The 27,730-nt window shown below is 42.8% G+C and overlaps 1 protein-coding gene across 4 annotated transcripts in view; it reads right to left on the bottom strand.

Moving 5' to 3' along the window:
* Positions 1–27,730, bottom strand: part of Cacna2d3 (calcium voltage-gated channel auxiliary subunit alpha2delta 3) — a 918,594-nt gene that overhangs the window by 34,367 nt on the left and 856,497 nt on the right. For all 4 annotated transcript variants that reach the window (XR_003846886.1, XM_008851835.2, XM_008851836.2 and 1 more), the window contains 2 exons: positions 26,983–27,038; positions 18,434–18,545 (listed from right to left, as the gene is read on the bottom strand). Coding sequence is in view for 3 of the 4 variants with exons in the window: in XM_008851835.2 (XP_008850057.1) it covers positions 18,434–18,545; positions 26,983–27,038 (168 nt within the window). In the remaining variant the exon portion in view is untranslated. The remainder of the gene's footprint in view (positions 1–18,433; positions 18,546–26,982; positions 27,039–27,730) is intronic.

Below are 27,730 nucleotides of genomic sequence, written 5' to 3'. Positions count from 1 at the left end.
AGAGAGAGAGAGAGAGAGAGAGAGAGAGAGAGAGAGAGAGAAAGGGGGGCTGAAGAGCCTCTTCAGATAGCAGCCTTCAGAGAACGTCCTAGAGAAAATGCTTCTGAGGAGACTCTTCAGAGCCAATCCCCAGAGCAAAGGAAGGGTTTGGCTTTTTATAACCTTTCAGGGGTTATGGAAAATTCCGTATCATGTGATTTAGTTCCACAGAGCATATGTGACAGAGAGCACAACGGGGGTAGGTTCCAGTTAGGACCATAAATCAGAGGCTGCTGTCAAGGTACAGCATAGACAGCTTCTTAATTCTCTGTCCCAGTGGGAGCTGCGGGGAGACTGGGCTGATTCAGGCTGCAGGATCTGACCTAAAGGTGCAGTCCCTTGCTCTAACAGACACAGAAAAGGAGATATAAATGAACTTAAAACTTATAACATGTATTCAACTTTGGTCATTAAAAGAAAAACTTGAGTTAACATTACAGTCCATTTTTTACCTATCAGATTGGCAAAGGACAAAACATTTGATGATACACATTATAAACTACATGATAATGGCTTTACTAACACTTCCATAAATTGCTAGAGGTGGAAATGGATTTACTGTATCTGGAGCGCATGTTTTGCAAGTAGTTGAATTAGAAATATGGACGTCTCTTGACCCATCAATGTTCCTAGTTATTTATCACAGAGATAATTCATATATTGCACAAGGATATGTCTTTCTACTTTGTTTCAAGTAACCAACATTTTGGAACCGTTACAAAGTATATAATTTGGGGTAAACAAAACCTTTCCCCAGAACAAGGCTATATGCAACCATTAATAAACAAACAAACCTACATAATGATGTGTTGATAGTTTCAGGGATAGTATGTAAAAAACAAAGTAAAATACAGTGTTTATAATATGCTGTAATTCCTGTAAAAACAGAAAATCAAAATATTTAAGTCTTAATGCCTACATCTGTATAAGACACCTCTGCAGAGCTATACTAAGCAGGGTGCAGAATGCTGTTCCAGCCGGTACAGCATACAGGGGTCATGAGTAGGGAAGACTCAATTCTCAATGCCCATCTTTATATTTTAGCTATTTACCTCATTTGTACATGCTACTTAATATAAGGATTTGTGTATCTATAAAGTTCCTTAACAATTACTTTGAAAAGATCAGCTGTACAGAAGCAATGGTGATACAAATACAGATCCCTGCAAGGTGCAGTGTCCCTGCTAGATGCTACAGACTAAAAAATAAAAACCCCAGTGCCATAGACCTGGAAGAGATGGCCAGTCAAGAACACTGGCTGTTCAATTCCCAGCACTCACATGATGGCTGACAACTGTCAGTAACTCCAGCTCCCAGGGAATCTGGTGCCAGGAATAACTTAACCTCTTTTGGAACTGTTGGTCAGTGGAGTCCCATCTGTCTACCCCTGCCCCCTGCCCCTAAGCATTACAGGCTACTGCCAATGCTCTTGAAGCCCCACCAGAACTTAACAGTAAGACCCTATTGCTGAAGATGCCATATACTAGAGATATAAAACATGGAGAAATCAAGCTGGTACTGACCTGGAAGCTTCATCCCTAATGGCTAGATTTCATAGAGCTGGAAGGTGCTATGCATGCTACCAGAGGAGAAAGTAATCATCAGTCCTACTCAGCTGTGACTCGTGTGTAACAATGACTGCCCTGGCAAGACATGCCCAAGGGTGCAATAGTGGCACACATGCAGAGCAGTAACCAACTACTTTAGGATGGTATTTAAGGCCTGCTCCACAAGAGTAAATCCATACCTTGTATGGTTATCTGGGCTAAGAACCTGTGGTTAGGCAGGTTGTAGGCCCCAGGGGGGAGCTGCTACCAATACTCTACTAAATGGACATAGTATTACACTGACTCCTAAAGACTTATCCTTATACACATAGGTGAGTGCATCTCTCAGCCCTCATCAGAGAAGCTTCTTCTGACAGTAGATGGTGATTAACATGGAGACACACAACTGGTCAGGGTGAGGGAATAAGTTGAAGTGAGGGGGCAGAAAGACTGTGAGAGCCAGAGGCAGTGGATGACTGCAAGGAAACTGTTTTCTGGACATAACAGGACAGGTGCATGTATGAATTCACAGAGGTTCTGACAGCATACACAAGACCTGCTCAAGGCATACAAAATCCCAACATGGAGAGGGGAGGTGGGAAAGCTGTCCCATCCCTTGCTGAAAAACAACTGGCAACTGATAGCTGCTGGGAGAGGGAGGCGCAATCTTCTTTAATAGTCTGGACTCTGGTAGTTCAGCCAAGCTCCAGTGGATGGCTACACACACACAAGAAGATGAAGTAACACAAAAGGGACTCAATGGGTTTAAAAAAAGAGAAGACATAACATTGTGGGTGGTAGGGAAGGATGGGTGGGCTTTGGCAAAGTTGGGGAGGAGGGATAAATATAATAAAATATGGGAAAGAAAGAAAAAGAAAGATCCCTGAAGGACAGGTTGCGGGCTGGGCTTCAGGGGTACCAATGGGGCTCTTCCCAAGGGTTCTCATGTAATTCACCATCTTGTCCTTCTCTGAACCTTCTCCACTCTTTGGCAAAGTCAAAAAGTTCCCTATCAGGCCTTGGGAATCTGAACTTCCACTTCTGTTTTAAAACAGTGTTTTTTTTTTTTTAAATATCACTCAAACAACAAGTGTCTCAACTGTTAGAATTACACACCCACCCCCTTTCAGCTTCATCACTCATAGTTTGCAAGGTTATCCTTTTGGGAAATCTTGTCAACAAACATTTCTCAGTGCTAGAGATATAGATATTAATAGGACATGTCCTCATCTACAATGAATCCAGCATAAGACCTCCCAGCCATAGAACACCCACTAAATGCCAGGCTAGGTGAACCTTTTATATAATTATACCTTATCACGGTCTCGTAAAACCTGCAAACAAGAGTCACTAAGGAGGAAGCGATGGCATGGAAGATTCTACACAGCTCTCATGATACTAAGACAAGTAATTTATACTACTATTCCGTGTGACCTCACCTGGTGTGGCAGAAGCAGCAGAGACTCAAAGAGGTGATGAATTGAGCATGTGGTCGGCACTGGGATTGAACCCTCGGGAACAAATTGTGGAGGCTTCCATTTAATAACTGTACAATTCTTGCTGATGGAATGTTGTGAATTTCTTCACATAGACTGACTTGCACTTGCTGCATCCAAGGATGTTGTATGGCAGCTTCTTCCTCTGGACATCACATGATGCCCTCTTGGGCTTTGCCCCTAGTAGCCATGGCAGCTAACACAAAACAATACAGTGCTAGCCAAGTCTGTGGTAACTGTAATGGAGCTATTCACACTTCCTAGTAGATAAAAGAAGGGAGGGGTAAGGAGACCCTCGTTTGAGATTCCCCATCACCCACCTTCTCCCTACCTGCAAGTGATCTTGGGAGATGCTGGCCTATCTGGGAAATGAAATGTTGACTAAAAGTGGGACTCCATGATACAGCTTCTAAGAGGTTGCTACCTGTGACAGCGTGGGACTTGATAGTGATGCAGTTGTTTGGGGTCGCTCACACTCCTCATCCATGTACTACAAGCAAGCTCAATTTGGCCTCACCAAGTTGGGCTTTAGTGAAATCACACTTTGTTGTCCATGCTCATCTGGGTGCACAGGCATTTACTTGTGTCTCCCAAGGAAATGTGAAGGCAAGGGTAACCCTTGATATTGAGATGCACTTAGACCAACACATGACTACACCTGGATGACATGGACCATGACTGATCATCATCTGCATGGGTGCCAACAGGATGATGTTCTCCCGGCCTTCCAGGTCATTAGATACCTACTTTTCCAGCACCAAGCTCTACAGCACAGGTCTGGAGACTTAGCTCCCATGATCCTCAGCTCCCTTATTGGTGAAATGTAGATGAAGTAGAGAAATGGGAAGGAAAAGAAATGTGGAGATGAGTGTAAACTTCTTAGCAGAAAATTGGCATTCCAGAAACTGTTTCCATCTGTAAACATTCAGAGGATTACAGCTCCTGAAATGACTCAAGAGCACAGGGCTGATCTACTTCACCTCAAATGGAAACATTAAGGAGATACACACTTGGTTTTCTAAAAGGTAGTGTAGCGGTGTTGTTTAGGAGGCACGTGATCTTCTCATCCACCTTCTCCTGCCTATAGGCATCCTTCCTTCTAATCGTCCTCGACCCTGGGTGATCTGTCCACTCACTTTCCTTCCAAAGGCACTCGATCACTAGGCAGTGACCGGTATGTGGTAAGGTACCAGGATTGCATCTGTCCAGGCATGAAAAATGTAAAGAAAATGATGCCTTTACCTATGCTTGGTTTCAAATAGTATTCCTGTCAAAATCAGAGGAATTCCTAAAGGTGAGAGTGGAGGCCACCTAAAGGAATAAAAAGTCCAAGTCCCAAAGAAAACTGAATTCCTGCCTGGCATGGTGGCACCTTATGATAACCCAGCACTGGGGAGGCTGAGGCAGGAGGACTGCTGTTTGAAGCCAGTCTGAGCTACACAGCAGGACCCTGTCTTTAAAAAATGAGTGAATTCTCTTCTTGAGCATAAAGAATGTCCCTTGAAAAAGCGGCTTGTGCCTAGAAATGGCTTCTATTTTCAATATGCTGTATTTGAATCAGCATCATGGCTTTGATCCTTTGAGTCCCTTTAATACATCAGATGGGTTTTAATACCCATAGGAATATATCAACCCTTTCCAACTTAAACAAATGGAGGGTAAGCTGGAGAGGTAATAAACACACATCTATAGGGTCCTGGCGACTTGCTAAGCCACTTCAGGTGCAGTACTGGGCAGAGCAGGGAGGAAACACAGACTGCTCTTTGAGGGAAGGATGGCGGGGGTCACAGCACACACCACCACCCGGATGCAGACAATGTACCACAGAAAAGCAGCTTGCAAACCTCAGTCGTGTGGAGGCGGCTCTGTGCCCCTCCATCCCGCATGCAAATAAACATTCTAAAAATATTCCCTGGCTCTGCTGCTCTCCTACCCTCTGGCATGGAAGGGGAAAGCCTCCCTGTGTTGTAATCCCAGCCAAACGTACATGTGCTCCCACCCTGCTTTCCCGCACATTAGAAATGTACAAATGGGAAACTGTTTCTGAGACTAATTCCCATCAGGTAGAGACCTGCCCTGTCATTACAGACACGTACCCCTTTTATTTTGCGTGGTGGACTTGGGAGAGAAAACAGTAATTTACTACATTTCCTGTACTAAACCCTCACCAAACACAGTTTATCAAAGAGCAAGTAAACACCTACATAACAGTGTCCACACTATTTGGCTTCTCAGAGTTGTAATCACCTGGAAATTAGGATGCTCTTTTATCCTTTGAGCATCTGAGAAGGAGGATCAGTGAAACTTTGGTCCCTAGGAAAGAGAGCACACTTTGCTCAACTGAGTGTGACTGAGAAAGAAAGTCTATAACGATTTGGGCTTCTCTATATTTTATTCATTTACTTTATTTTATGTGTATGAGTATATTGCCTGCATGTACGTAAATATGCCTGTATTGTGCAACACCTGTGGAGGGCAGAAGAGAGCATCAGACCTCCTGGAATTGGAGTTCTGGATGGCTATTAGCCACCATGTGGGTACTGGGAACTGAACCTGGGTCCTCTGCAAGAGCAGCTAGTGCTCTCAACCACTGAGCTCTCTCTAGCCCCCATGACATGTTTTAATAATTTTATTTACACATTCTTCTCTTTTGGAGGGGAACAGAGACTCACACTGTAGCCCAGGCTGACCTGAAACTTCCTATGTAGCCCAGACTGGCTTTGAACTCATGACAACACTCCTACTTCAGTCTCCCAAGGGCTAAGATTACAGGCTAGAGCCACCATGGCCAGCTTTGACCAGTGGTTTTAATCTCAAGTTTTATCACACCTTTGGACCATACCTCCGTCTCACGGCAGGCAATATTTCAACAATTCAAAGTAAAATCCCCAAGATAAGCAGTTGCTGCCTCCTCTCCTCTTTGAAGGTTTAAAGCCAAGACATTTTAGCAAACATACAGCACTAATTAGCCTGCTCACTGTAAAGCTCACATTGACTATTTCCAACTTGGCCCCATTCCTGTAATAAAAATGAAGGTAGCCCTTTATTAAGGGTTAAGAGGCAAAACCTTGATATTATAAGACAAATTGTTGAAAATTTTTGGATTTAACAGTCATGTTTTCAATTTTTCCTGATGGAAAGGTACCATTTTTAAGATCTACCAGCTACTCCCACAAAATTTCCAAGATGCAGAAGAGGGAGGAGGAAGAAGTTGCCAGAGGGGTGGGAAGCTGCTGTTCTTGTCACTTGCGTGTAACCATGGAAAATTCAGAGAGAGGACTCCCTTTGGCTTGGGTACCCCGGAGCCCCGCCATTCCTAGTCATCACGGCAAAGTACAACTAAGTAGGAAATACTGAGTGACGGCATGGGGGAAAGACACAAGGCCTTTGTGATTAGTATTGTAAACTTGAAAATATCATCAAGGAACACTCAGGAGCTAGACCTCTGGGTATGTCTGTGAGGTGTTTCAACATTATGGTTCACTGAGGTAGGAGGAGCCACCCTAGCTGCGGGCAGCATCATTCTGTGGGCTGGAGTCCCAGACCAAATAAAACAAAGAAAGCCAGCTGAGCGCCAACGTTCATCTCTCTCTCTGCTTCCTGGCTGTGAATGCCACGTGCCCTGCTGCCCCGACTCCTGATGCCAGGCCTTCCTTGTCGTGCAGAAGTAAGCCTAGTAACTGTGAGTCAAAATAAAGTGCTCCTTCCATAAGCTGTTTTTGCCAGGCATTTTGTCAGGACAGACCTCTGTCACCACAGGGAAGAAGCTGGCCACTGGTGCAATTTTCCCTATGGAGCAGAAGTTGATTTGTTTCAAAATTCAAGTCAGTCCATTTGAAAAGGCCACTGGTTACTTCATGGGAAATTGAATCACATATATTTACTCATTTTAAACAAGATTGGGGACAGTCCTTTGGCAAGAATCTTTAGAGCAAGGGATATAAGCATATTTCAACAAAGCAGTGTAGGCTTGCAAATTAAGTGGCTAAAAATGGTTCTATTTTAACACCTACAAATTATATTATTCATGACACCAACAGTCTCCCACTGGCAAAGTGTGTATCTAATTTGGTTAATGAAGTATTTGATCGCTATTGGATGTGTGCAATTTCAAGTTCAGAATTCCAGTTTTTTTCTGAAGTAAAGGCTCTCAAGTAGACCCAGGAAAGGGCAAGAGTCCAAAAGCTACTTTATAGCAGGGTCTCACTGCAGCAAAGTCCTCATCATCTACTTCTGATTGGAACTGAGTTCGCCCTCTAGGCTGAGAGCTCTGGAAGAGGAGACAGCCTGGAGCTCTGTGGTTTTCCTCCATCCTGTCCACACAGCTGGCTGGTGGACTGTTGCTCTATAAAAATCCCTTCCATTGATGAAGCATCACATTCTTACTGTGCTAGCAGTAAACCCTGTGCTAGTATAGGGACTGTACATCTTTTTAAAAAATGTAAGCATGGGTGTGGGGGGGGTGAGTGCACATGTGGATGAAGGCTGGATGAGAACCTTGGGAGTCATTTGCAGGAATGCTGTCCATCTCCTTGGAAATAAGCTTTCTCATTGATCTGGTCCTCAATAACTGAGCCAGATGGGCTGGCCAAAGCCTCAGGGATCCTCCTGCCTCCACCTCCCAGCACTGGGTCTGCAAATGTACATCATCACATTCTATTTTTTTTTTTTTTTTTAAATCTGGGTTTTTTGAGTAGAACTCAAGTGTTTTACCAAATGAGCAATGCCTGCAGCCTTGGTACATCTGTTAAAAAAACAAAAACAAAAACAAAACCACCCCCCCCAAACCTTACCAAACAGAGATGAGCAAATAGAGGCTCAGTTATTTAAATAACTGGTTAGGGTCTTCTCGCTGTTAAGTGTGGTGGCCGGTAGCCCGGCCTGATGTCTCATCCCAGAGCTCACCCTCTCAGCCTTGACTCAAAGAAAATGCCCTGACCCCATTTCGTGATGGACCCATTTTACAGGTCATTCCCAGAAAACATGCTTGGGAGGAACAGCTGCATGCAGACTCTCACCGGGGAGAGGTCTGAACGTGTAGGGTGAATTTCCCACCCGGTGTAAAACCTCAACGGGAAACTGAAGTCCTCCGTAAGAAAAAGAAATCCCCGAACCATCATCCTCTGAGCTGTGGCCCACCAAGCATGTCAACACAGCTTCAAGACCAATTACTTTCTTTCAGCTTAGGGGATAAATGGAAGGCGTGTGGGGAGGAGTGATGAGAGAAGAGAGTAAAACTGAGGCTTTGGGGGCTTCCAGGAAGATGAGCAAATCCATGCACAGGCCCTGAAGTGACATTGATGGTGATGGAATTTTTATGAAGAGCGATGAGTGATATCACCAAAAAGAAAAGCACATGCTAAAAAACAGAAAGAAAAAAAAATCACTTTACCTGAGAAATTAGTAGCTTGCCAGTGCTGAAATGTGACCAAACATTTAAGGCTCTCCCTTTGAAAATATATCTATTTAAAGTTTTATTCTTGATTAATTACTTTCCTGGCTCTAGGTAACACCACTTTACATATCGTTCTTTTCTCTGGAAATCTTTGTGGATCAGTTCACTTCCTCGGCCAAGGGGCAGGGTTATCAAGAGGTGAAGGAATGTTCTGGAATATCATAAAACTTTCTACTCCTTTTAGATATCCAGCTTTGTAAACTTGTTGACAGTCACAAATGCCCAGAAAATATGGGCTGAGTTGTTTTCGATTGCTGTTAGAGTAACAGATTAAATTAATAATCAGTGGGATATTGAATGACGAAAATGATTGGTTAGAACGGCCAAACCACTGACCCTAATGACATTCTTATGTAAATTCTTATTTTCTTTTAGGCTCCTACATTCTTAATGAACCCTATATTTTTGTAAATCCTTTTTTTAAAACATTGCAGACTGTCCTCTGCTCCATAATATATAATATATCTGTCTTGTGCTATAGACAGATAAATGTCCACTTTGGGAGTTGCCAATTTGAAGATTTCTATTTAGAGCAACTGAGTCACCATCTTGTGATTCTGGAAACTGGACACAGAAATGGGAATCTGGAGCAACAGTCCTCCCCTGAAGACCAAAACCAAACCTACAATATGGCTACAACCACCTGAGTTCTAGAAAATATCTCAAGCTCCTCGGGGTCATCTGATCTTTCCTAAGAGATGTTAATGACACACCAAGAGTCAAGGGTGGCTCACACCCATTCCCGTGGGAAGCAAATGGCTCTTTGGGATTGTTACTCTATGGCTGGCCACTGTTTGTGAAGGAAAGTAATCGCTGCCTTGAGACCAGTTTGTAATGGACGCAGCTTTGTATGTTCCATTGCGGAAGGCGAGATGTTTTTCTATGAAAAAGATCTTAGTGCATAATTTCTGAAGTACTATAATTTTCACCAAACTCAGTTTCCAGCTCGCTGCTCACTAAACGCTGCAGTTGTGTTATTTTTGAATGGCATTACTCCTGACCTAAAGTTACCTGCAAAATGAGTCAAAACTTAGCAATTATCCAAGAGAATTTGATCTGAAAAATAGTCGCATTCATTTCAGGCAAATGTTGATAACTTTCTCTATTAATTTGATATACAGACATGAGCAAATCAGGTCTTCTGACTGTCACCAGCAGTGCTGGACACTGGATGGAACTATGTGTGGGCCTTGGAGAAAAGGCAGGTAACAAACATCTCAACACTCTGCATTTCCAGAATGCAATCCTCACATTAAAGGGGAATGATACCTTCATAGATATTTTTAAAGATCAGGTATCTATTCTAATAAATTATATTTTATATAATGAAGCAAGAAAGGGTAGAAAGGGAGATTGGATGCTTTTGAGGAGTTGAGGCCTTTATTCCACACAGACTATGCCCATGAGTCTGCTTTTATGATGTAAAAGCTTCATACCCTCATGTCCTTCTATTACAAAGCTTTGTGACCCAAGGGCTAGAAAACAATAGTCATGAATCAAATTTCCTTTGAACTAGATACTTGGCCCTCTGTTGCTTTCCAGCTCATAAAAGGAAGGAAGGAAGAAGGGGCCAAGGAGATGATGGTTTAGTTGATAAAGTTCCTGCCACATAGGAATAAGTACCTGAGTTCAGAGCCCCAGAATGGACTCATATTAAAAAAGAAACAGCAGGTGTGGTTGTGCACCTGTAACTCTAGCACACAGGACATGGAGACAGACCTCCAGAGCTTTCTTACCAGCCGTCTAGTCAGTGAGTGCAGGTTCAGTGACAGATCCCTGTCATATAGGAAAGGCCAGAGAGGCCACTGAGCAAGATACTGATGTTAACCTCTGACCTCCACACAGATACATGTGCATATACATGCATGCACCACAGACATACACAGAGAGAGAGAGAGAGAGAGAGAGAGAGAGAGAATTAGGAAAAGCAAATAAACTTTGTGTTCCATTGGGATGAGTGTGAGTGTGAGTGTGTGTGAGTGTGTGTGTGTGTGTGTGTGTGTGCATGCGTGTGTGTGGTTATGGGAAACAAGAGGTTGACAAATAGCCTTCTGAACAATGATTTCTGTTTCAAGAGCCCACCATCATCATTGTGGTCCCTGTCATCTCTACTGTTATCTGGAAGCTGACCGTTTTCTCCTCCCTTCCTTCAAACCTTTCTTCTGTCCTAAACTGATGTCGGCGAAGCATCTGAGGTTCTAAGGACCAGATCTCCTCTGATGAGGTCTGTCTGACCTTCGATCACTCCTTGCCTCTCTCATCTTTCCTGACCCTCCAGTTCTCTGTGGCAGTTTCTCCTCTCTCCACCCCAGCTCCCTTGCTCTGTTCCTGGGTGTTGCTTCGTCTCTAATTACTTGCATCACAACCACCTGGTGATTTGTCTGCAAAAGTCACAGGGGAGGAAGTATGCCTCCTCAAAGTGTAGTCCAGGGTGGGGAAGGTAACAAACAGCTAAAAGAGACTAACTAGTCAGGAGTTGATTTTCATATTCTCTTTGACAGCAGTTCTGAGGGAACCTATGTCGAGGCCCTTCATAGATCAAGCTTTGTATCTTATCGACTACATCATCATCCCACAGGGAATCCAGACAGTGGTGATTTATGGGAGTTTAGCTAGTGCTGAGAGGAAGGTGGGTGGTGGCCTGCTGAGTGGCCAGTGCTGTCACCTGAGGTCTCAGCCTCAGCACTGGCTACCTGGATGGGTTCATGCGACAAAAGCAAATCAAGCTGCACGCTTCGGATTTGAACACATAGCTGCATGTGTCATGGTACAGTCAAAAGCTTCAAAAGGAAGGAAACGCAGGAATCCCTTAGTGCTCTACCACCCACATTCTGGAGTATTTATTCCCTTACCTGTGTTCTGTGCAGCTGAGCTGAGGATGGCCCTCTTTTGTTGTTGTTTGGAGACAAGGGCTTAGCTGGTGTGGAATTTGCTATGTAGACCAGGCTGGACTCTATTTCACAGAGATTCTCCTGCCTCTGCCTCCTGAGTGCTGGGATTATAGGCATGTACCACCATGTTCAGCATGGATGGCATTTAAATGAAATGTTGAAAGGAAAATCCCCAAAAGCCTTTGGATTCTTCGCTGCTGCTAGCAAAATGGGCAAGTGGGCCTTTCTCAACTCCTAGTCTCCCATGAGCCTCCAGCCCAGCAGGGCATCAGGATCTAAAACTGACTGTCCCTAACACTGCCAGTGCTGGCAGCCTCAGCTGCGTTGACCCCTGCTACCTGGGCAGGCATTCTCCACAGCACAGGCCGAATTTCTGGACCACAGTGGAAGTGCCTCATCGTCCCATGTCTACCAAGCTGGAAGCAGGAATTTCTTGGTTTTGAGATGCTTACACAACTTGAATCAAGTGCATGATCGGATTCTAGTTTTGAGTAAGGAAAAACACCTCTGGCCCCAGTAACCCCCTATCTTAGCCTGCTCTCTTTCTCAGTACAATGGCAGTAAGAGTCATTATCAGTCAGTAAGTAACATATGATTGACGACTATTTGCTCAGGCCTATGGGTGACCTCATGGAGTTTGCAGTCATGATACACTCACAAAATCAATGGTATACACTCCTCCAAAGCTCAGACCCAGTCATTAATATCATATGGGAAAAAGTGTTGTGCCATATGCCTTGGGGAGGGACCACACACACATTCAACTGGAGCATTATGCATGCATGAAATGTGGCCATATTGGATACTATTTTGTCCTGGGAATTGTGCTAAATCCAAGGCACAATTTTTCTCGCTTGATTCTTGCAATAAGCCCATGATGAGCTTCTGTGAGTTCAAGTTTTCTTGCCCACAATCGCATGACAAGTAATAAAGCAGGAGTCACAATCTGTACTTTGTACTTCCAAGGTCCCCATGCTAAGCCACTACACTACCCTTGTGGTGGTCTTAGAATGTTCCCGGTCCCAAGAGTGAATTCGGGCAGACTGGGCAAATATGAAAGCTATTCTGCCATAAACACTCAGACACGCCGGATGAAAGGTAAAACAAAACATGTTTAACTACAAGAGAGTTTACAAGAAGAAACACAGAGCGCCGACTTGCATGTTTGCAGTTAAGTATAAGAAATTTGTAACCTGCCCCTCTTGGAGGCTCTGAGCAGGAAAAATAGCATCGCCCATGAGAAATCAAAGTTTCAACTGAAAATGCGTGGTGCTTAGGGAAAATATTTACCACAATTATATGGTGCTGAAACTCGTAAGACTTACACAACCATTATTCCCAGGCAGTCCACACTAATGATACACAAAAGAAGTCTGAAGGTTCAAGCTCTGTGCTGCTTCCTCGGAAGTAATAATTAATAAAGGAGGTAAGGTCAGAGTCAAAACTGTAACAAAATACACAAGTAAATGATCTACTATACAAGAAAGCATGCATAGAAAAAAGATTATTGGTATCCCTCAATGTGCTCTACTAGAACAATCTTAAGATATGGGGTAGATGGTGGAGAACATTCTTACTTACGGTCATTATGACAGTGTCTGTGCTACAGGACCGATTTAAAAGCACAATGCACCAGAGAGACACATCACTTCCTGATCATTGCCAAAGTAACCTCTCAAATACCAAAAAAGTAACTTTCCTGACCCAGTGAGGAACAGGGAGGCGAGGAAAACAGTGATGGACTAGGTTGAGCAGTAAGAGTTGTAAAACTGTTACTAGACTAAAAGTGTAGAACTTAATGAGATCGGAGGTAACCCAAGGTAGAAGAGGCTAAGTTTTTGCTTGTTCTTGAGGAGGGAAGATGCCCCATTCAACAGAAGCATGTCAAAAGGCCAAGGGGTCATCCAAACAGGTACAGGATATACCTCTGTACTCATAAAGAGAAAATCAATGTGAAAGCTGCACAAGTCCTATGAGACCAGACAAAACATAAAGACAAGACCTGGGAAATTGCATCTAAAATTATACTAGACATAAATCCCAACTTCTCATAAAGCACACTAAATGGCCAAAGATTAGGTCTCGCAGATGAAGGAGATGATGAAACTTCAAATAGAGCTGTATCTTAGTTATAGAGCAAAAGACAAAGGTGAGACTGAAAATAAAGGGAATGGGGGAAATACGCCTAGAAAAGCCTTCCAAAGCAAGCTCCTTTCCTGTGCAATTAGCAAACAAAACAACTGCCAAAGCTTATAGCACTGTAGGTGTGGCATGGTCGTCACATGGCATGAAAGCAATGTCTTATTAGGAAACACCACCAGTCCACAGTGACATAACTAAAACATAGCGAGTAAAATAGAATGATAGGAAGGGCTTGAAAATCTGCAACGCTGATGAGCAATGAACTGATACCTGTGATAGACTCCAAAGGAAACACAGAAGGTTTGAAACCCAATGATCATATTTGGTCCAAAAAGCGCATCATGAAGACCACAGTACCGTTAATCAATACTAAAAATGAAAGAGAGCCCAAAAACCGTTATATTAGAAAGTTGGGGGCTGGAGAGCTGGCTCAGTGGTTAAGAGCACTGACTGCTCTTGCAGAGGACCTAGGTTCGATTCCTAGCACCCACATGGTGGCTATGAACCGTCCTTAACTCCAGTTCCAGGGGAATCCAAAGCCCTCTTCTGACCTCCGTGACATTGCACGACACGGGTGCACTCACATACATGCAGGCAATACACTCATACACATAAAGCAAAAAATAATAAAAAAAAGAAAGTTTAAACTGCTAATTTAAACATTTGCAGATCAAAATGGCTTCAAGGTAGAAAACTCTTAGTGCTAATATTGAAAACCTGGACATTAAATTGCTGGAGATAAGCCAGAATGCAAAGAGAGACACACACACCGCACACAGAAAGGGGACATGAAACACAAACTGGTCAAAAGTTAAAAGCAGCGCAAAATCAAAATACAGAGGAAAATAAAGCAAACTTCTCTCTGGCAGTCCGAAGAGGGGGAGAGGATGGGACAGAGAAAGAGGCAGGCAGACAGGGTTGAGATGGTGGCGATAGTGGCAGAAGCAGACAGAGAGAGAGGAGGGAGGAATGAAGTTAAGTCAAATTTAGGGGTTGGAGAGAGAGCTCAGAGATTAAGAGCACTGGCTGATTCAGTTCCTAGCAAACACATGGCAGCTAACAACTGTCCATAACTCCAGTTCCAGGGGATCTGACACTCTCTTCTGGCTTCTGTGCATACTACATACATGTGGTACACTTACATACATGTTGGCAAAATACTTAAATATATGTGTGTAAAATATGTAAAACATATTACATATACTATAAATTTCAATTAAAAATCTTGCAAATTTAAAACAGGTAATCTACTACTTTTTAAAAAGTCAGAAAAATGAATTTTGAATGCTTTTAACATATACAATAAAACCCTTGAGGAGACTGATATTTTTACTCTAATTTGAACATCATGCAATGGATAAATATACATATATGAATAGTTACATAGTATCCCATAAATATGCCTTTTATATGTCAGATCACTTTTTAAAATTAAGGAAAAGACAAAAATCACAAATATGTTACCATTTTAAATAAAAAGAAAACATTATTTACAAATGAATTCAATACACTTGAAAAGTAAGAATAGACAATATTTTAAGAAATATAATCCTCAAATCATTTCAAAAATAACAAAAAACAAATTAAAATTGCATATCTGTATGAAAACATAAAATAATTATTTTGTACACTAACTTTAAAATAGTAAAATAAAATGTTAGAAAGAGAGAAATAGAAAATCCAGAGATATCTAACCTCCCAAAAATGAGTTTAGCGGTTGTAAACTCTCGTACTCCCCCACATCCCATCAGCCACTGGAAGCTTGTAAGGAACCGTCACTCTGTCTCATGAACTGTCACAGATACTGGAGAATGGGGAAAATTCTCCATGTAATTCTATGACAATAAAACCACCTTAATAACAAAACCAAACAATGATATAGAAGGAAAAGTCCAGTCACTCTCCTTTTGAACCAAAGACATAAAAATTCACTGAATAAGCCAAATGAATAAATTTAGCAATATGTTTTTAACCTTTTTTTTTTTTTTTTTGTAGTAATGACAGTTCCATCCTGAGAAAGCAAGTGTGCTCACTTCCAGCTTAAATAATGTGTCTGCTATTTAGGTATTTAGAGAACATCTACACACACACACACACACACGCATGTCTTAACACCTGACACCCAGTTTGAGAGATGTGCCATTTGGTGATTTCATCACTGTATGAACATCTCTAAGTAAACTAATATACTGCGGTGTCGCTGGGTACTACAGTCTTTCGGGGATACCAGTGCATAGATGGTCATCATCAAACAAAATGTCATTATCAATACATGACTACATATGTGTGCATACCTGAAGAATACGTTTTATTCACAAAAATGGACATTTGATGATAAAAATGATAAAATTATATCAGCAAAACTTAATAATATAAGCATTTGTAATGAAAGTCAGCATGCATCCAGGCATCAAACCATAACGACAGTCACAGAAACTTTTGCTGTTTTCCTTAACTTATGAACTAATTAACTACCAAACACCCATAGTAACTCTAGGCAGGAATAATAAGAATTGCACAAATATTGTTGCATTGTACACTTAAAAATGGCCACAATGTGGAAGGAGGGGAAATAATGACAAAACACCTAAAGTACGCGGTGGCAGAAAAAATAAAAATTGAATAAATTTTGTGTATTTGTACCTTTAAAAATGGCCAAATTGGGGAGGGAGGGGGAGGGGGGGGGGGGACTGAGAGAGGGTGGGGATTGAGTGTGACCAAACTGCATTATCCACATGTATGAAACTGTCAAAAAATAATTTCAAAATGTGATTTAAAGTCGAACTTAAGACTATCCTTCTAGTCCTCAGAGAGATTATTCTGACCCTCATTGAGGAGTAGCCAGGTGCTCCAGAATCACCCTCCATAACAGGGAATGTCTGCACCTGTGTCATTCTTTTAAAAATAATTAAAACATGCTGTTGGAAAAGTGGAAATATGGAAAAATTCACTGTATATAGTGAAATATATATTTATATATAAACTAATATAGATCTCCTATAATAAAAACTGTAATGAGTATCATACTTAACATGGTATTATCAGAAGCGATTGATAGAAACTTCCATTCAGCAACATACCATGGCTGACCTGGTGCAGTCAACCATGAAACAATAATTCAATATGAAGATCAGAAACATCCTGTAAGTTGTATCATCATGTGTGCAGAGTTCAAGGGAATCCATGCAAAAAATACTAGATCTAAAGTGTCTACAGCAATCTGTTGGCGGCAAGATATTCAATAAACAGAAATGACTAACACAAGCATCGCTATTATATATGAGAAAAGTATTTCTAGGTGTGTTCTATTTACTAAAACAAGACAAATGGCAGGTGGACTAAGTATAAATCCAATATAATTTACAACTATTAAGAGGCATGGAAAAACGACACCTAAGAAAATATACTTGATTTATGAATCATAATGGGAAAGTCAAATGTAAAATTAGCAATCATCTGTAAGTACATCTATACATAGATATTTTTATGAAAACCCTAGAGTCATAGAAATTCAACAGCATACTCTAAAATTAATGTGAAAGTATCAAGAACCAAAAATAATCAAGGGTAAATGAGGCTGACACACCACAAAATCAGGAAACAGATGTACATACAGGTAGGATATAGATGTCATTACAAATTGGGGAATAGAAAAATCAACAAAAAGTACAGGTTAATAGAGTGATTGCCTAACATGTGAGGTGCTAGACTCAATCCCCAGCACCACACACGCCACCCCCAACATACTCAAACAGGCATACAAAAGTGCCGAATATGGGCCTGGGAGAGGGCTTACTGTGTAGAAGCACTTGTTCTACAAGCTTGGTGATCTGAGTTCAATCTCTGCAGTCCACATAAGAGTGGAAGTAGAGAACTAACTCCACACAGTTGTCCTGTGACTGCCACATGTAAGCTGTGGCACATGTGTGCCCCTGATTCTGCAATGTGTGTCCACAACTCTACCCCTGCCCCACGCACATGAAAGTGTAGGTTAACAGTTACAAAATATATGAAAAAGGACCAAATCAGATTTCTGCCTGTGGGACACACACAAGTAAATTGCAAAGGATTAAAGTTCTTAATATGAAAGGCACATATTGATGCATTCAGAACAAAAATACGAGTATCCTTGCATATTAGCAAAGACAAGAGTTAAATGTGGCAATGCTGCTCAGACAAGAAAGGAATAATTTAGAATATATTAAAATAAAAGCAAAATAAAGTCTACATTCTTCAAGAGTCATCCATAAATAGTGGAAAGACCAAAGGACAGGAAGACGCATACACAATGTCTGTAATTGTAATAAGCAGCCTTGAAAACATACAGTACCTAGATCAGAAAGAAGAGATGTCAGTACCCAATAGCCACTTGCCTAACAGGAACGAAGAGACCAGAATCCATAAGTGATTGATAAAACTGTTAAAAGATGTTCACACTCAGACCACAGATGCTGGAGGTCAGACCTCAGAGAAACCATTTTTCACTACATGGGATTCAGCTGATGGAAGTTTTTGTGCCTTAAAGACATCTATGGACAGTTGCTGAAGAGGCCAACTGTTGCCTGGGAAACACTAATTAGGACTTCCTCCAAACAGCAACAAACTGCACTAGAATCTTCTGTATTCCAGGATGCTTGGCCACACATTCTAAAAGCTTTTCAACCTTGAAATGACATCACAGAATCAAGTGCCACTTGCTCCTACCTAGCCTAGAGCATGGCAGCCTCACACCTGAGGGCAGCCATGTTTTCTGGCTCTCAGTAACAATGTGTGATGAGTCCTACCCATCCATCTGGAGGACTCCATACTCAGCAGAAAGGTGTGTGTGGAGGGAGATGGGAGGAAGAGCTGGGGATGGCTTACTTGGTGCAGTCTTCGCAAGCAATGTTCCCTGTGGTCTCCTTGATGGTGCGCTCGGAAACAAAGGCGGGATATTCAGTGTCACAAGGCTCCAGGGTCTGTTTCAATTTCTGGGCTGTAGGGCAAAGGGGGGAAGAAAAACCCGATGAAAACCCAGGATCTATATCAAGCCCTGCAGCCCACAGCAGCTCGGAATGCAGCCTCACGCCTGCTCTCTGATGTTTCTAGGCCCAGCACAATGCATTATTTTCTAATTAGTCTGGTGATTTCATTATCCAAGCAACTCTCTAAGCTGTAATTCCTGAAGCAGTTGTGTTGGCTTGATCAGCTATCATTTGGGCATCGGAAGAATTCTACTTTCTGGGACAACATCAACCACAGGGTCTCTGACCTCAGACTCACTGGAAGTTAACAGCAACACATATGGGCAACTGAACACATGCATAAAAACGTAAGCTATACCATATTACTGAGGGTGAGACAAAGGTCAAGATACAATTGCATAGTTTTATTGTTGAAAAAAATTGAAATAGGAAATAGGAAAATATGTAATGCCTTTGAAGCACAGCCATGGATCTATTATTACGAATTTCTTCCTTGCTCAGTAAGACACCATATCAGTTTAAAAGCACTAAATAACCTGGACATGTGACAGAGCACATAGTATGCATTCTATATAGGCTTGGGTGGCTGTTAAAAATTTACATAACATACTCAGTGAACAGGACCCAACATGTCTCTAAGTCTCAGTTTTCTTATTTATATTGGATAATCAAGCTCTTTTTGCAGAGGTTGATGTGAGAAGCAAATAAAACGCCATCTGTTGACTACTTAGTACAGTACCTGCCAAATAGCCAGTGCTAAGTCAAAGTGAGATTCATAGGGCTATTAACAAAACAGCATCAGCACTCTAATGATGGCATTGTGATGTGAAAACGAACACAACCATGATGCATGCTATAACATCGTGGTCAAGCACAAAGGCTTTACGGAAGAGATCAAATCCATACCTGTCTGCTTCTACCTAGCCCTCAGCACTATCACCTGCAAAGTAGGGTGCTGGTGGTGCAGGTACACTGCAGAGCAGGGCTCCTACATCTTCCCAATAAAATGTCCGTAGGTTCCCATCACCCAAACTATGCACACAGTGGGTTTTTCTGATTTATATATAGAATATTCGTACAAAATTTCATGTTTATAATTCAAAAAAGTCATGTGCAGAATACAATATTTCAAGCTAGACTCCAGGCATACGTCAGAACTACGGGGGACTTTCCTCCCAGGATGCCGTGGGCTCAAAGAGGGTCCATTAGCTCTACTGTCTGCAGAACACCTGTTTGCTCATAGTCACATAATTGTTAGGGAATCAGGAAACTTCTATGCTTTTATACCCTAATGTGACTGTTTCTAACATGCCCACCTTTTCTCCGAGGTTTGCTTACTGTAAGGAAACAGTCTGGAGTTGAGGCATAGTGCACTGTAAGTTTTTTCCCTTATTTAACATTCAGTAAGACACACTAGTTCAGCTTTCTTTAACCAGAACATGTGACTTCACTGACCAGTGCCTGATGGTAAGACAAGATGCCTCGAGTTTCCTCAAAGGGTTAAGGTGAGGATGGATCAGTAAGGGACACACTCATCTCCACAGACTAAAACATACACTCTCTCACATACATGCACAGGCATACACACATGGCTTTTACACAATACCAGTCATGAGTGTAAGCACCTCTGTAGAAGCTGGGTTAATTGTATACTAGCTAAGAACACACACAGTCTGGGGACTGTGGATCTTTCCAGTGAGCTGTTCATTTTTCTACACCTCAGTATTCTCATTTGCAAAATGGGTTACAGCACCAAGCTCCTGTGGTTGTTTTAGAGCCAAGTGAATGAGCATATGTGCACGGCTGCAAGCTGTGACTGCTGCTTAAGTGGCTGTTGCTTCAACAGTGACTGCAGTACATGCTACTGCCTCATGTGCTCATGCAGCAGATAGCTGCGTCCTATTTCTGCAGACTGTGCAGTGCCCAGAAGCTGCTGCTGTCCTAAAAGGCCCAATGACAGACACTGTCCTCTGTGTCCAGCAGTTCCGGCTCCAAGGAACAGTTATTAGGAAGATGCCTGATGAGTGTATTAATGGCTCTCTTGATTAGTGTTTTCCCTGGGAATCAAATACACAAAGCAAAGAGAAGAATCTCAGTCCCTCCTGGCACACTGCTGGTCTCTGAGGCAGAAGGTGAGGAAGTTTCTCCATGCCAGGTCCCTGTCAAAAACACAGAGTACTTGGTTGGCTTCGTAGACCCCTCCTCTTCCTCTGGGCCCGTCTTGTGCAGATGTATCTTTCCTTGATACTAGGGAAGCTTCTTTTGTTTTTCTTTTCTGTTTGTTTTTACCACCTGTGCCTTAATTTTTCACTCCTTTTTTTCCACTCTGCTCTACTATTAACTTGAGGGGGCAGAACGCAAGCCTCCTCCCTGTGCCTGGCTATACTTGGCTCATACATTTTCTTTTCACAGTTTTTATCTGCACAATCCATGCCCCTGTTTGCAAAGTGATTTTGATGTCCAGTGTAGGCATTTTCCTTCTTATATTTAAAGTATTTTAATTTCAAAGTGCTCGCTTTGAAATGAAATAAAGATTAAATACACAACAGAGTCAGTCGGTGATAAGCAGGCATCACACATACATACAGACGGTGTAAAAAAAAAAAAAACCCTGCTAGTGAACAATCCACGAAGGGGCTGTTGTTTTCCAGATGCCTCTCTGCTTGGAACACATTCATTTATTGAATAAGAAAATATGACAAGGTTGAAAAGTAAGTTGGGAAGTAGGAACTCTCTTTCTCTCTCAATCTTTGCTTTCGGGGAATGGGTAGAGGGAGAGGACCAGAATAAATGGCTAAAATTCACCCAGAGAATGGATGGCAGAGCCAAAATTTGAACTTCAGGCTACCTGGCTCGACAGTGTATATGCTTCATGGCTTTGTAAAGTTGGGCCAATAAAAGAGAACGCGAGGGGTCGTTGGAGCTGGCTGAGAGAGGCAGCACACGCACGCGATTCAAATCAGACCCATCATTTCACCATCACTAATTCTAACTGTCTGGGCCCAGTCAGAATGGAACGAGTCCAGCATGTCCACAGCGAGGCTTGTTTGGCTCTGATCCTCCGTGGAGATGAAATTATTTTTCCTTTGACAATTGTAGGGTACCCGCGCTGATGCAGTGATAACGTTGACTCTATTTGCAGCATGACTATAGTCTGGCTGGAAGTTGCTTGATGCACTTTTGGAAAACATACAGATTATCCCATAAAACCATGGCCACATTTAATCTAACGTGGACCTTTGTCTAGTGTGCTATGAAAAATACCATACATATTTGCCAGCCACTATTGTTTATCTGTAGAATTGCAAGCCAATAACCAAGGCTGGCATCAATCTATTGGGCTCTGCTTTAAGAACTGTTTCAGAACTCATAATCTGACAAAGTATAGGTACCCAAAGATCACTAGTACTAGCCTAGACAAGAGCTTTCTTTTCCCAGAAGGAACAGCTGTGGCTCCAAAATTAGACATAGCCTACCTTGAGTCCCACTGAGTGACTTGTCATGGCCAAATGTATTGATTGATTGGTTGGTTGGTTGATTGAGAATTGATTGATTGTAGTGCTGGGGATGGAACCCAGGACTTCACATATGCTAGGCAAGTGCTCTACGCTGAGCTACACCCCTTCCATCCACCATCACCATTTGCTTAAACAGCAAACCAAAGCCTCTGAGGAACCACCATGCATCTGTGTGAATGGAAGGAACCTCCATCACCACACAGTAAAGGCTCTGAGGCCACTTCATTTTGCACATAGACAAACTAAAGCTGTGTGAAAGTAGGGTGCCAGTTTTAGGGCACACTGCTGCGAGTGGCCAAATCCTGGTGTACACCTTGATAGCCACATCCAGGAACCACGTTCGCTATCTTACCTCTGTACTGTCCACCCCAGTTAGGCTAAGTATCTGAAGCTGAAGTCCCCATAACCCACTACTCATCCCCTATAAAGCATCCAACTGCACATCCATACAATCAGACTGCTTTCATTTTCCCTTAGTAACAAATGTCCCTGATGAGAACAACTGACTTGGGTTCACAGTGATTATGTGTAGACAACTGGGAATGGACAGATTTGCCATCTGAAAAGCCTCCTTCGCCTTTTGTCTCTGTGAATGCATCCCCATTCATAACCGGGTGCCGGCAAGCTCCGTCTGCTCTGTGCAACTTCACCCAAACGAGACCTCTGTGGTAATCAAGCAGAAGCGGGCTTCCACAGTCCCTTCATCAAGGAAATGAGGCAGATAAACAGTGTAATTATGGATTCCATTTTTAGCTGTAACAAAGACGTATGTCTCAGCTCAGGGTTTGTATCTAGTGCGAGAATCGCAAATTTAGAATGAAGAATCCTGCAGGCCGATCCAGCACTGATTCTGCCCCTCCATACACTGTGTGTAGGATTTACAGTGACTTTTAATAGGGTGCTCCAGCGATAGCATCCTGTGGATGAACTCAGGAACCTCCATTTGTTTCAGTGTCTTCATCTACCACATGGAAAAAAATCATATTCACGTCCAGCACATGACTGTGTCTGACTGAGACAGTTCATGTGTGGGACTCAGTCCTACATCACATTCAAAGAAAGGTAGCCGAGGGTCTCATTACAGTAGCAGGTCTTGGTTTAGGTCTGTGTTCTCACCCTCTCTCCCTCTCTCTCCCCCTCTCTCATACATCTTTTATGTATCTATGTTGCTACCTATCCACCTATCTATTGACTTAGGTGCTTCAGAGCGATCTGACGACAAATAAGTTCTCAGTTTTGCTGGAAGGAAAGTTTTGAAGGCAATGTGAAAGGGCTTAGCAGCTCTCTGGAAATAATTTTTTTTTTTTTTTTTTTTTTTGTCAGCACACCATGGGCCAGCAATGTGAATAATGGATGGGCTCTTCTCACAATCTGGACGGTGAACGTGCTACAGTCTGAAGACCTTTTGAAATGATTTTTTTGGGAAGATTTTAAAGACCCCTAACACAGAACTCTGAAAATTAAAGCATCATATTAAACTTTTAACCAGTATTGTGTCTGCTCTAGAGGGGCAGGAGATATAAAACCCAGAGTAGAAATCTTCCAGAGTGTCTCAGAAATTCGTGTTATCACCATCTTTCCTAGTCACTGTGGTCTGCCTTGAGTGCCTTGGTCAAGGGCAGGATTCCTCAACACTGGCACTACTGACACTTTGACTCAGTTACCTCTTTATTCTGGAGGTTGTCCTGATGTCCTAAGTGCCGTCAAGTGTTCACTGGCATCCTGGCCTCTACCCACTAGATGCCAGTAGCAAGCTGTGACAACCAAAAAAGTCTCCAGATAGTGCAATGACTCCGGGAAGACAGACCTCCCCACCTCCCCAGTCTGGAGTTGATCATGACTGATCTATACAGACATCACAGTGATAAGCACTCAACGAAAATTCAAAATTGTGAAATTTACAGGACCAAAAGCTAGGGTAGATGTCTGAGGTCGCAGATCACGGGGAGATAAACAGCTCAAGGTGAGAAAGTGAGGTATGAGGGTGGAACTGGAAGAGAAAGAATGTCATTCTTGAGGCCAGGGGATGTGATTCCATTGGCAGAGTGTTTATCTAGCATGCGTGAAGCTCTGGATTCAGTCCTCAGCATTGCATGCACACTCCTGTAATTCCATCCTCAAATATAGGAAAAAGAAAAAAAAAGCCAATTTCTAGTTACTTTTTATGTTGTTATAATAAAACTCCAAACAAAAAGTAACCTGGGGAGGAAAGGGTTTATTGCACTTTCTACTTCCAAGTGACAGTCTGTCTTTGAGGAAAGTCAGGCAGGAACCTGGAGGCAGAAGCTGAAGCAGAGACCATGGTGGAAAGCTCCTGACTCCTTACCCTGGCCTGTGCTCATCCTGCTTTCTTATACAACTCAGAACCACCTGCCTGGGGATGGCACCAAGTACAGTCTTACAGCCTTTAAGAGGTCCACAGGTAATGCCACGGACTAGCAGGCCTAGCAGGTTGTAAAACTAGAGCGCATCAGACCAAACACCAGGAAGTGAGAAGTGACAGGGATGGGGGGAGGAGGTGGAGGAGGAGGGGGAGGAGGGGGACACCCAGTTCCCTTGAGTCAGGAGTGGAAGCCTGGGTGGCCTGTGTTCAGAAGCAGCCTGCTTTCTTATACAGTACAAAACAACCTACCCAGGGGTGGCACTGCCCACAGTGGGCTGGGCCCTCCCACATCACTCAAAAATCAAGAAAATGCCTCACAGACACGGACACAGGCCATTTTGAAAGAGGAAATTCCCTACTGAGGTTCCCTCTTCCCAGATGCATCAAGTTGACACCTGACGCCAACCATGACAGCCTAACTCAGCTGTGAAGAGGAATGTCAAGAAGTTAACCATGGAAGATGACCAGACTGCTGCCCTCAGAGTAAGATTTGTTCTTAAGAAATAGTCAAATGTCTTAGTCAACTGCCCCTAAAGCATGAGCATTGCTTCCGCAGTGGGTATTTGCTTGAGGGCTCCAGTGCCTCTGAGACCTCCACCACGTCTATTATAACCTCTACTAAAAAATGAGGAACGCAGAACCCAGAGGCACAAAGTGACTTCCCAGAGTCTCATCAGCAAGAGGCCAGAGAGCAAGGCCTTCCAGCCCAGCCAGAGCACAACATGCAGAGAGTCATCACAGCCTCACTGAGATGAAGTGGGGATTTGTCCAGGTCTCTGATGCCATAGAGACACTGGCTTAACCAAGATGCAACCAAGGCTCTCAGGCTTTACAGATCTATTTTTTTCCTTTTAATCTCATCTGCCTTTTAAAAAAGCACTGTAGGAAATATTGTGGCAGAGCCAGACAAATTTTTAGAAGTAGAAAAAGATGAGGATAAGAGTATTATCATGAGTCAATCCAGGGCTACGAAGTGAGATCCCATCTCAAAGAACAAAAAATAAATAGAGAGAGAGAGAAGGAGGAGGAAGAGGAAGAGAAAAGCACCATGGATCACCTACTTTTAATCTTTTTAATTTTATTTCAGTGCCCCAAGCTAGGCAAGTGCTCTACTACTAAACTACATACACAACACCTTATCTGTCTTTTATAAATTATGTATAATTTTAACAAAAGCAAATTCATTCTATAGGTCATATTTCTTTAGGGGATATAACAGTCTTTCCCCCCCACAAGTCATATCTTGGCTTCTGCCTACTGCTTTCCCATTCATCAAATCGATTGCTGACCTTATGAACTCCTCATCCCCCTCCCCTGCCTTTGCACAGCAAGTCTTATGTCTTGGGTTTTGTCTATTATGGTACACTCATTACCATTCAAAACTTGTACCAATCCAGCGGGTAGGACAAGGGTCTGTTAGGATCACGCCTGACACAAGAATGGCGAAACAGCAATGCGCCTACTATGCACTCAGCTTCTGTTGGGAACTAATTTGCCAAAGGATATCTTTATATCACTGAGAAAGCCCAGTGCTGCTGAAAGAAGCAAGCAGGGTGATGGGGGCAAGAAGAGCTGGGATCGCATGTGGAACAACCGAAGCAGGAGCAGAAGGAACTGTGTAGGGACTGAGGGTTCTCTGCAGGTAAGAGGGAGGAAAAGCAGATGTTACACTACTAAAGGAGCTCACTGTGAAAAACAAAATAGACAGCTAAAAATAAGATTGCTGCTAGTCAGCCAGTCCTAGTATCCCAGTTAAAACTGCAGGACAAAAAGAAGAGTGTATCTGAGAACTTGCATTGGCTATGCAGGCCCCGGTAAGACGACAGGGAGACAGAGCGTTTCATGGATTGCTGGTTTCCAAGGTGATCAACAACACTTACCACCCTCAACACTGTCATCTCCATTATCAGGAACTGATTACAGCTACCTCTTAGTTTCCAGTTACAATGGCTAGCATGTAACATGATTTATCTTATTAAACACACACATACCACATATGGAGATAAATATTATTCTTCCAACTGGGCTTATGGGAAAATTGAGCCTTAGAGAGAGGAGCTAATTTGCCAAAGGCCAGACTCTAAGCCAGATTGTAGACCTGAGTTAGGCCTTTGAGAATTTCCACTAACTACTGCTCAAATCATCAAAGGCTTTGAGAGGGGAAAGCGATATCCTATTTGGGTTTCACAGAGGAGTTATGCAGACAAAACTGGAGTGTTTCTCCATTTATTCCACGGAGACACTGGTGGTGCGTTTGCCTCCCTTAGCTTTGAGTGTTGTTGTCCATCGGCTTTCTGAAGATCTCGCTCTGGCAGTGCATGACTTCTCTGCCTTGGTTGACGAAGCAGTTCAAAGTGAGCGTGGGCAGAAAGAACCTGTGGAATCCCGTGTCAGACTGCACTGAGCAGCCCTCAGCTAAGAACGGCTTTCAGCTGACAGAGCTGAAGCATCATCGCATAGTCCCCTGCAGCTTCATCCTTGATGAAGACCAGCAGGAAGGCCAGGCCTCACCACTCACACTAGGAAATAGAAACAGTTGCTGCCTACCTTTAGCTGTCATGTCGGAATGCCACCAACTGCAGAGGTTAAATTCCACCAGGAACCTAAACAAATGACGGAAAAGTCCGGGGTTACTTGGCCATCTGCCCCTTGGCTGAACAGTCATGCTGTGTCATTTGAAAGAGTAACATCCTACTTTGGAGACATCTCTATGGCTGACTGAGTTTCCACTGCATCTCTGCCTTGCTTGGCAAAGCTTTCAGCTGCTTGGGAAAGGCTGTTTCACCATCAGTGCCAGCCATGATCTGAGACCATAAGGATTCCTAGTTGAGGAACCTCCATTCTTTGGGAAAAAGTCAGCTTCTAGTTACTAAATTTTCTTTACTCTTAATACCACCTAGTTTGATTCCACAATAAACAGCCAATTTCTAAAGGACTCCTTGCCTTATTTCAGAACAACAAATAGACTATTCTAGTCTACCTCAACCGTAGTCTCCAGTAATACAGGATGCTTTCTTTCAATATTTATGGTCCAAACATGTCTCTACCTTGTGTATAGGGGCAGGGAGTTAGACAAACTTAATGAAATTATGCCACAACCCAAACTTCAGAAAAAATCAGATTTCTCCTTTGCTGGTGAGGAGTGCAATTATAACATAAATCACCTTCCAAATGATGGAGGTGGATCAAAACTCAGTCGTTTCTTTCCCACACTCATGGCTGCTCTCCCTAGCAGCTACCTCTCCACCAAAATCCCTCCACTAGCCCTTGGCGTATCTTCTGTATCTTACCTGTA

The sequence above is a fragment of the Nannospalax galili genome, unplaced genomic scaffold (assembly GCF_000622305.1).
Source record: "Nannospalax galili isolate Female #2095 unplaced genomic scaffold, S.galili_v1.0 scaffold485, whole genome shotgun sequence".
Classification (NCBI taxonomy): domain Eukaryota; kingdom Metazoa; phylum Chordata; class Mammalia; order Rodentia; family Spalacidae; genus Nannospalax; species Nannospalax galili.
The sequence above is the reverse complement of the archived record's forward strand: the minus strand, read 5'-3'. Positions and strand labels throughout refer to the sequence as shown.